The 9,922-nt window shown below is 32.9% G+C and overlaps 1 protein-coding gene across 1 annotated transcript; it reads left to right on the top strand.

Annotated features, from left to right (window-relative positions):
• Positions 1–389: 389 nt before the first annotated feature.
• On the top strand, positions 390–4,810 carry LOC119615651. The gene is made up of 8 exons (XM_037971660.1): positions 390–481; positions 2,541–2,592; positions 2,666–2,704; positions 2,770–2,800; positions 3,032–3,199; positions 3,257–3,744; positions 3,943–4,466; positions 4,541–4,810. The coding sequence occupies exons 1-8, from the start codon at positions 390–392 to the stop codon at positions 4,554–4,556; spliced, it is 1,410 nt and encodes a 469-aa protein (XP_037827588.1). The 3' UTR covers positions 4,557–4,810.
• The last annotated feature ends 5,112 nt before the right edge of the window (positions 4,811–9,922 follow it).

Raw genomic sequence — 9,922 nt, forward strand, 5'->3', positions numbered from 1 at the left:
TCGACTGTAATATATTCTATACTTGGTATAGAAACTATGTTTAGAAGTGTTGACAAACATTTACCCTTGACTGTATTTCAAAATGCTTACACTCACACAAACTCACTTTTTTCAAAACATAAATCCAAATACAATCTCAAAAAATAGTATCGTTCAATTTGTGGTCAAGATTTACAAAAATAAAATTCTGTTGGATATTTTTTGTGAGCTCACACAATTCTTTTTGACTGCTCCAGAGAGCAACAAGTTCCTTTTCCCATTTAGTTACAATTTTGAATAAACGTTTTTACAGAAAATTAAAATAACTTATTTTTTTTTTAAATTATAAGTTAAACCTTAAAGTAAACCTTACTTACGATTTGTTAAAACAAATTTTCTTTAGCTAAATAATGGACACAAATGCTCTACAAGAATCCATGCAAATAAATCGAGAACCCAGAAGAAAGGAATTAATTTTGGAAGCTCGCCATTCGAGATGCATGTAAGTAGTGGAAACAAGTAGTTGTGGTGTTAGTTAAGATATCAATGTATGAAAAAATAAAATCGATAACCTCAGGGGTACAGTTTAAACTTCTATTAATAAATTGCAATTTGATTCTTACAACATTGTAGGCATAAATATTTAATAATAGCTTTTATTGCGGTCTTCAGTTTCAGTGAGCCTTAGTGTGTGGTCTAAGCTTGACATCTTGTGCGTTGGTTTTTAATTATTAATAATTTATTTTTAATATTACAACATTAAATAAAATTTATTGAATAATTAGGAATATTAGCATGAGCGAAATTGAAGTAATCATATTTGAAATAGAATGAGTCATTTGTAATCGGGATTTACATGTATGTGTAATATATTTATATACATTTATTGTTCTAAATAAAAATTAAAAATTTTAAGCGGTGTTTTCTGGGTAATCGCGGAAAAGCTCAAAAATATCTTGTTTTTTATTTAAAGCTGCTTAGCCGATCAGTTTTCTATAGAAAATCTTTTATTGATCAGTTATGTATGGTCCAGTTTACCATAGAAAAAATATTTATGGAAATATTTATTTCACAAAACGCAGACCAGTTTTCCGAAAAAACCTCTCCATCGATCACTAGATAGTTTCTTTAACGATCTTCATCTATCTGTTTTCTATTGACAAGTCTTCATTTCTCTTCTAGTCTATAGTCTAGTCTATAGTCTAGTCTATAGTCTAGTCTATACTATAGTCTAGTCTATAGTCTAGTCTATAGTCTAGTCTATAGTCTAGTCTATAGTCTAGTCTATAGTCTAGTCTATAGTCTAGTCTATAGTCTAGTCTATAGTCTAGTCTATAGTCTAGTCTATAGTCTAGTCTATAGTCTCGTCTATAGTCTAGTCTGTAGTCTAGTCTATAGTCTCGTCTATAGTCTAGTCTATAGTCTTGTCTATAGTCTAGTCTATAGTCTAGTCTATAGTCTTGTCTATAGTCTAGTCTATAGTCTAGTCTATAGTCTAGTCTATAGTCTAGTCTATAGTCTAGTCTATAGTCTAGTCTATAGTCTAGTCTATAGTCTAGTCTATAGTCTAGTCTATAGTCTAGTCTATAGTCTAGTCTATAGTCTAGTCTATAGTCTAGTCTATAGTCTAGTCTATAGTCTAGTCTTTAGTATAGTCTATATTCTAGTCTTTAGTATAGTCTATAGTCTAGTCTATAGACTATACTATAGTCTAGTCTAGTCTAGTCTAGTCTATAGTCTAGTCTATAGTCTAGTCTATAGTCTAGTCTATAGTCTAGTCTATAGTCTAGTCTATAGTCTAGTCTATAGTCTAGTCTATAGTCTAGTCTATAGTCTAGTCTATAGTCTAGTCTATAGTCTAGTCTATAGTCTAGTCTATAGTCTAGTCTATAGTCTAGTCTATAGTCTAGTCTATAGTCTGGTCTATAGTCTAGTCTATAGTCTAGTCTATAGTCTAGTCTATAGTCTAGTCTATAGTCTAGTCTATAGTCTAGTCTATAGTCTAGTCTATAGTCTAGTCTATAGTCTAGTCTATAGTCTAGTCTATAGTTTAGTCTATAGTCTGGTCTATAGTCTAGTCTGTAGTCTAGTCTATAGTCTTGTCTAAGTAGTCTATAGTCTAGTCTATAGTCTAGTCTATAGTCTAGTCTATATTCTAGTCTATAGTCTAGTCTATAGTCTAGTCTATAGTCTAGTCTATAGTCTAGTCTAGTAGTCTAGTCTAGTCTAAGTCTAGGCTATAATCTAGGCTATAGTCTAGTCTATAGTCTAGCCTATAGTCTAGTCTATAGTCTAGTATTTAGTCTAGTCTATAGTCTAGTCTATAGTCTAGTCTTTAGTCTAGTCTATAGTCTAGCCTATAGTGTAGTCTATAGTCTAGTATAAAACTAGTCTATTCTATTCTATTATCTAGTTTATAGTTAAGTCTATAATCTTGTCGGTAGATTAGATTCTGCTAGAGTAAGTCTTGTAGAGTAGGGCCCATGCCCAACATAGAGCAGTAGCTTAAAGCCTCTATACTTTTCCTCATGTTGTATCTTTTAATTGCAATTTCTTTACAGTGAAGCTTCCAATAAAATACGCTCAAAACTCAGTCCCAGACTCTTTATGCCGGTATGTTTTGAAAATCACACACCATCCCAATAAAACATGTATTAAAAATATAAAATTTTTTTTACCATTTTAGAGAGCCCCCATCTACCGTTATACAAACAAACTCAACATTGTACCAAAGAATTAAATCAAAATTTTTCAAAAGTCAAAATTTTAAAACTATTAATACAAATACAGACTTTGCCAAAGATTCCACAACGCAGAAAAGGTGCCAACGTATACAAAACTCGAAAATTTTGTAAAAAGATCCAGAGGAAAACATAGGAAAAGATCTTATAGGGACCAAAATTATAAGGCAATGGACAATATAACAGATCATAGTTTTAAAAAGCCCAAACAGGCGGATCTAAAAGAAGAGTAAGGAGAGTAAAACCGATAAGAATGCTGCTAAACGTTTAAGGAAACAACAGGGTCTAACAAAATCTAACTTGCAATGCAGTGAAAGCTCAAAAATCCATAACAAATTCTAAAGCTTTTAACAAGAAATCGAAAGAGGACGTTAAGGGAAAATGGGACAACTTAAAGGTTATAGGCAATGCTAATTCCACCGATAATACTAGATATATGACAGATGGAGAAATTGTTTTTATAAGAGATAAAGATCAGGGTAATTATATGAAATTTGGACAAATCTTGATTGAAATTTCTTATTTTTAATTATCAGGAAATATGGAACACTATAGCAGAGTTGAGAACAAGAAAACGGTAAAAACTTCGGGCACTTATAATTTTGGATCCAGTAATCAAGTACAAAGTAAATATTATGATCTTAACTGTCAGAGAACCGCAGATGAAAACCAAACCAAAGACTGCAGACATTGTAAGAGTCTCTACGATAAAAACTCGATACAAACCACTAGCATTAATAACCCAGATTTCAGTAACAATAACAGTGAAAATTCCCTCAAGAGTTCAGTACCAAGATCGGAATATAACTGCCAAAAGAGCAACATTTCAAGGGAACAAACCCCTAAAGAATCGATCACAACGATAACAGATTTACACAAGGAAAATAGTAAGGAATCAAACAGTGAAATGATTCCGAATTATCTTCGATTACAAGATAATGCTAAAGAATACCAAGCAGTTGAACATTATAGGGAATACATTGAGTGTGGAACCGGCCACAACAATCGCCAAATAATAACGAAAGTTTTCAATTACCCAGCCCCAACAAACTACTACGAAAGTCACGCCCCTTTTAAAGTCTACAACAATAACGATCCATAAACCCTATTTAACGCACAATAACTGTAGTTTTCAAGGCTCGATACCAGTTACTATGCATCCGAAATTTACCTTTAATAACTACAGAAGTTAATAAACCTCAAACCATTATAAATTTAAAAGATCAACTACAAACTAATCCTGAAACATTACAGTCGCCCTCGCTACAAACCTACAACTGAAACCGCCCCTATTCTTAAACCTTCCAAACCTATAACAATCTTTAAACCTTATCTAACAAACCCAGAAAACGAACAAACTTCCTCAGAATCCCTGACTATTCCAAACACCTCCTCCACTACCTTAACTTCCTCTCAAAACAATTTACCGTCCCCAGAAACTACTTCAACTCTAGATAACTCTCTACTACAACTTCCCCTTAACTCGTATCTTAATCGTGCCTCATCAGCAGTTGCCGATTTTCAAGACACCGTTCATGCTGCAATGTCTTCAATATATGATTGCTCACTCACCGATAAAAACATCCATGAAGACCTTGTTAATTTGGAAAATTCCGTAGATTCTTTTAATAAATTTCTACTACAATCCTATAATGATATGGAAATTATGGATTTGAAAACCTCAAATTGTTTGGAATATTTAAATAGCAAGAACCTCAATAGACGACTGCAGGATCAGCATTTAAGGTAAATCGTTTATTAGCAAACAAAAACTATATAAAGCAAATTTTTAATCATTCCTTTAATATCACCCCTTACAGGAATCTAATTTTTTAATTATATTAAAGAATTAGAAATAATCCCTTGCCTACCCCCTTGATTGGACCCTACCCTCAACTAGATTGTCGTGATCCATATACTTATGTCCTCCAAGTTTAAAAAAAAGCTGCTGCAGCCTGTCCAAATATTGCTCTTATTTTTTCTTAGTATTACTATATGTAGTTTTAGTTATCATTTAAATCATCTTCTTAACCCATAATGGGTTTTCCATAATAAACATTTGAAATCTTTATAGTTTTTCGATATATAAATAAAAATATCTCATTTCGGAAAACCATTTAATTACCTGGATCTCATCAAACTCCGAAAGTAACATTTTAACAAATTTAATAATCGATTATTTTCTATAGAAAACTTTATTATTTATAAGTTTTATATGAAACAAATATTTTTATATAAAAAAACTAGTTCAGTTCTAGTTCAGTTCTAGTTCAGTTCTAGTTCAGTTCTAGTTCAAGTTCAAGTTCAGTTCTAGTTCAGTTCTAGTTCAATTCTAGTTCAGTTCTAGTTCAGTTCTAGTTCAGTTCTAGTTCAGTTCTAGTTCAGTTCTAGTTCAGTTCTAGTTCAGTTCTAGTTCAGTTCTAGTTCAGTTCTAGTTCAGTTCTAGTTCAGTTCTAGTTCTAGTTCAGTTCTAGTTCAGTTCTAGTTCAGTTCTAGTTCAGTTCTAGTTCAGTTCTAGTTCAGTTCTAGTTCAGTTCTAGTTCAGTTCTAGTTCAGTTCTAGTTCAGTTCTAGTTCAGTTCTAGTTCAGTTCTAGTTCAGTTCTAGTTCAGTTCTAGTTCAGTTCTAGTTCAGTTCTAGTTCAGTTCTAGTTCAGTTCTAGTTCAGTTCTAGTTCAGTTCTAGTTCAGTTCTAGTTCAGTTCTAGTTCAGTTCTAGTTCAGTTCTAGTTCAGTTCTAGTTCAGTTCTAGTTCAGTTCTAGTTCAGTTCTAGTTCAGTTCTAGTTCAGTTCTAGTTCAGTTCTAGTTCAGTTCTAGTTCAGTTCTAGTTCAGATCTAGTTCAGTTCTAGTTCAGTTCTAGTTCAGTTCTAGTTCAGTTCTAGTTCAGTTCTAGTTCAGTTCTAGTTCAGTTCTAGTTCAGTTCTAGTTCAGTTCTAGTTCGTTCTAGTTCAGTTCTAGTTCAGTTCTAGTTCAGTTCTAGTTCAGTTCTAGTTCAGTTCTAGTTCAGTTCTTTCAGTTCTAGTTCAGTTCTAGTTCAGTTCTAGTTCAGTTCTAGTTCAGTTCTAGTTCAGTTCTAGTTCAGTTCTAGTTTAGTTCTAGTTCAGTTCTAGTTCAGTTCTAGTTCAGTTCTAGTTCAGTTCTAGTTCAGTTCTAGTTCAGTTCTAGTTCAGTTCTAGAGTTCTAGTTCAGTTCTAGTTCAGTTCTAGTTCAGTTCTAGTTCAGTTCTAGTTCAATTCTAGTTCGTTCTAGTTCAGTTCTAGTTCAGTTCTAGTTCAGTTCTAGTTCAGTTCTAGTTCAGTTCTAGTTCAGTTCTAGTTCAGTTCTAGTTCAGTTCTAGTTCAGTTCTAGTTCAGTTCTAGTTCAGTTTTAGTTCAGTTCTAGTTCAGTTCTAGTTCAGTTCTAGTTCAGTTCTAGTTCAGTTCTAGTTCAGTTCTAGTTCAGTTCTAGTTCAGTTCTAGTTCAGTTCTAGTTCAGTTCAGTTCTAGTTCAGTTCTAGTTCAGTTCTAGTTCAGTTCTAGTTCATTCTAGTTCAGTTCTAGTTCAGTTCTAGTTCAGTTCTAGTTCAGTTCTAGTTCAGTTCTAGTTCAGTTCTAGTTCAGTTTTAGTTCAGTTCTAGTTCAGTTCTAGTTCAGTTTCTAGTTCAGTTCTAGTTCAGTTCTAGTTCAGTTCTAGTTCAGTTCTAGTTCAGTTCTAGTTCAGTTCTAGTTCAGTTCTAGTTCAGTTCTAGTTCAGTTCTAGTTCAGTTCTAGTTCAGTTCTAGTTCAGTTCTAGTTCAGTTCTAGTTCAGTTCTAGTTCAGTTCTAGTTCAGTTCTAGTTCAGTTCTAGTTCAGTTCTAGTTCAGTTCTAGTTCAGTTCTAGTTCAGTTCTAGTTCAGATCTAGTTCAGTTCTAGTTCAGTTCTAGTTCAGTTCTAGTTCAGTTCTAGTTCAGTTCTAGTTCAGTTCTAGTTCAGTTCTAGTTCAGTTCTAGTTCAGTTCTAGTTCAGTTCTAGTTCAGTTCTAGTTCAGTTCTAGTTCAGTTCTAGTTCAGTTCTAGTTCAGTTCTAGTTCAGTTCTAGTTCAGTTCTAGTTCAGTTCTAGTTCAGTTCTAGTTCAGTTCTAGTTCAGTTCTAGTTCAGTTCTAGTTCAGTTCTAGTTCAGTTCTAGTTCAGTTCTAGTTCAGTTCTAGTTCAGTTCTAGTTCAGTTCTAGTTCAGTTCTAGTTCAGTTCTAGTTCAGTTCTAGTTCAGTTCTAGTTCAGTTCTAGTTCAGTTCTAGTTCAGTTCTAGTTCAGTTCTAGTTCAGTTCTAGTTCAGTTCTAGTTCAGTTCTAGTTCAGTTCTAGTTCAGTTCTAGTTCAGTTCTAGTTCAGTTCTAGTTCAGTTCTAGTTCAGTTCTAGTTCTCTAGTTCAGTTCTAGTTCAGTTCTAGTTCAGTTCTAGTTCAGTTCTAGTTCAGTTCTAGTTCAGTTCTAGTTCAGTTCTAGTTCAGTTCTAGTTCAGTTCTAGTTCAATTCTAGTTCAGTTCTAGTTCAGTTCTAGTTCAGTTCTAGTTCAGATCTAGTTCAGTTCTAGTTCAGTTCTAGTTCAGTCAGTTCTAGTTCAGTTCTAGATCTGTCAGTTCTAATTCTGTCAGTTTTAGCTTTCAGTTCTAGTTCTGTTCTAAGAGAAGATTTTTTATATAATAAAAAGTTTATAAATCTTTCATTCAAGGTCTCAAGATACGTCTTTAAACAAACCTCCCACAAACTCAACAGACCCACAGGAAACAGTAACAATACTAATAGAAGCGGATACGATGCCAAAAAAACGATCACGTTTAAAACATCCGATATACTATGTCCAAAATCAACTTTAAAGATATGCAATGTAGTTCCCTCCAAAAGTTCCAGTACCAGATAATAGTGGAAATCTAAAAGGGAAAAATTCAGATGTGTCAATAGTTTCCGATATAAAATTAACCGATAATGATATACTTAAACAAATATGGCCTAATCTTAACAAAGAATCTGTCGACAGTTTTAAACACTCAAATTTGGAATCTTATATAGGTCCTACTTTTAAAGATAGTCCAATAACTTCTTTGCAAACATTTGTAGATGAAGCAATGCATAGGTCTGTCTATAAGAATACATCGGAAAGTTCGTTTGATTTGAATAGAGAAGCTATATCAAAGGAAATAGATGGTTTCAATGCATATCGTTCAATTCCTGAGCAGAATTTGGATCTAAACTGTCCCCTGAAACAAACATTCGAAGAGGATCAAGATCAACAGTGTAGATTAAAACACATAAGAAGAAAATTAACTCCAAGGAAAACATGTAAAGAATCTTTAAGGATATCAGGTTCAAAGAGACAAAGGCTGGGAAGTGACTTAACTCAACACGATGTCAGCATTTTCAAGGACACCCAAAATAGGTCAAGCGACCAAATTTCAACAACTTCAAATACATCTACAACCAATCTATATAGTCTTATATATACCCAAGCACAAACAAATTGCACATCATTTGCAACTTATAATCCTTTACGTTTATATAGAATTCCTAATCATCATAATCATCTGCACAAATCAATAACGAGTCAAGCATCAATCGCAAATTCGGTTACCTTAACAAATTCTTATAATTACACTCGAGTAACTGAAAATTCCCCTGCCGAGCTAATACCTTCACAATATTCCCAAATTTATAGACCTTATTTGTATCCCTACAATCTACATCAAAACCGAGAGCATCAAGTGCCAAATGATAATCTATTAATACCCGCAAAGCAATATTGCTCACATAACTCCTTTCTTAGTAGAGAGAGTAGATCTTTTGAAATTCCTCATAAATCTGCATATCCAAAAAGTGTTCTAAATATGAGCTATTTACCAAATCCCTATAGTTATCATCATTATCCCGATTTAGCGCCATATAATAGGCAATTTCCAGCTGCATATTTTCCTTCACCCAGAGATTTTGCCGCAAGACATCATTCGTTATATAATACAAGTCCCCTAATACCACCTGAGCCCCTAAAACATTTTCTTAGTTCAAAATTTCAAAATCCAAATGATTAGTTAAGTCTTATGTTCAAGAAGTCCACTGCCTATAGCATGTATCATGTTTTAAACTTACTGCCATTATCGTCTGATATACTATAAAGAAATACGGTACCAATAATGCAAAAGACTTCTTAAATATAAGCAGTTACGTCAAGGCTAAACTCCTCTGTGATATTTTCAACTCTGTTATTATCGAGATTTTTACTATATTTCGCTTTTTTTTATTATTTTTGGACCTCTTTAAGGTTTTAACAAATATCTATTATTTCTACTGATTAGGTCCAACATTTTCTATATGAATCGTACCGGATGCATTTTTTCATAGAAAACAATTTAATTTAGATTCCTGATCTTTAAATGTTATCAATTTTCTATAAAACCTATAGAAAACTTTATGCAAGATCAATTTTCTATACAAAACTTTATTCACTCTGTAACGAATAGTTTTTTATTAGAAAACTTCTAAGTTGATCAGTATTCTATAGCAAACTGCATTAACAATTCGATTTCTATAGAATTCTTCATAAACGATCAGTATTTCATAGAAAACTTCAGTATCGCTCGGTTTTCTATAGAATTCTTCATTAACGATCAGTATTTTAAAGAAAACTTCATTATTGATAGGCTTTCTATAGAATTCTTCAGTAATGATCTGCATTTTATAGAAAAGTTCATTATCGCTCGGCTTTCTATAGAACCCTTCATTAACAATCAATATTTTATAGAAACTTCCTGAAAGATCAGTAAGAAAAAGTCATAAACGATAACTTTCCTCCAGAACTATTCACAAACGATCAGCATTGAATAGAAAACTTTATTAATGAATGTTTTCATTTAGAACTATTCATCCACGTTAAATATTCTTTGGAAGAAAACTTGATCAACGATCAGTTTTCTATAGAAAACTTATCAACGATCATTTTTTATAGAAAACTTGTTCAATGACAGTTTTCTATGGAATTCTTCAACCATCAGTTTTTTTTAAGAAATCTATTTCAGTGGCCTCAAGTAGGTTAGTGTTCTGGCTGGTAGACCGGAGGTGATGGGTTCGATGCCCACCTGAGGCACTGGTGAAGGAACAGGCCCAATGGAGGCTTAGGTAATTTCTTCGGATTTGATGTATATACATCCTCCTTTCAAAACTAAACTAACTAACTAACTAACTAACTAACTAACTAAC

Source organism: Lucilia sericata, unplaced genomic scaffold, assembly GCF_015586225.1.
Source record: "Lucilia sericata isolate MDLA Ls3-8-SP2 unplaced genomic scaffold, ASM1558622v1 Contig006640F_arrow, whole genome shotgun sequence".
Taxonomy (NCBI): domain Eukaryota; kingdom Metazoa; phylum Arthropoda; class Insecta; order Diptera; family Calliphoridae; genus Lucilia; species Lucilia sericata.

Coding starts and splice junctions, on each gene's coding strand:
- LOC119615651 (XM_037971660.1), top strand. CDS start 390: ATGGACACAAATGCTCTACAAGAATCCATGCAAATAAATCGAGAACCC. Junction 2,801..3,031: donor GATTCCACAACGCAGAAAAG/GTGCCAACGTAT, acceptor CTTGCAATGCAG/TGAAAGCTCAAAAATCCATA. Junction 3,745..3,942: donor ATCGCCAAATAATAACGAAA/GTTTTCAATTAC, acceptor TAAATTTAAAAG/ATCAACTACAAACTAATCCT.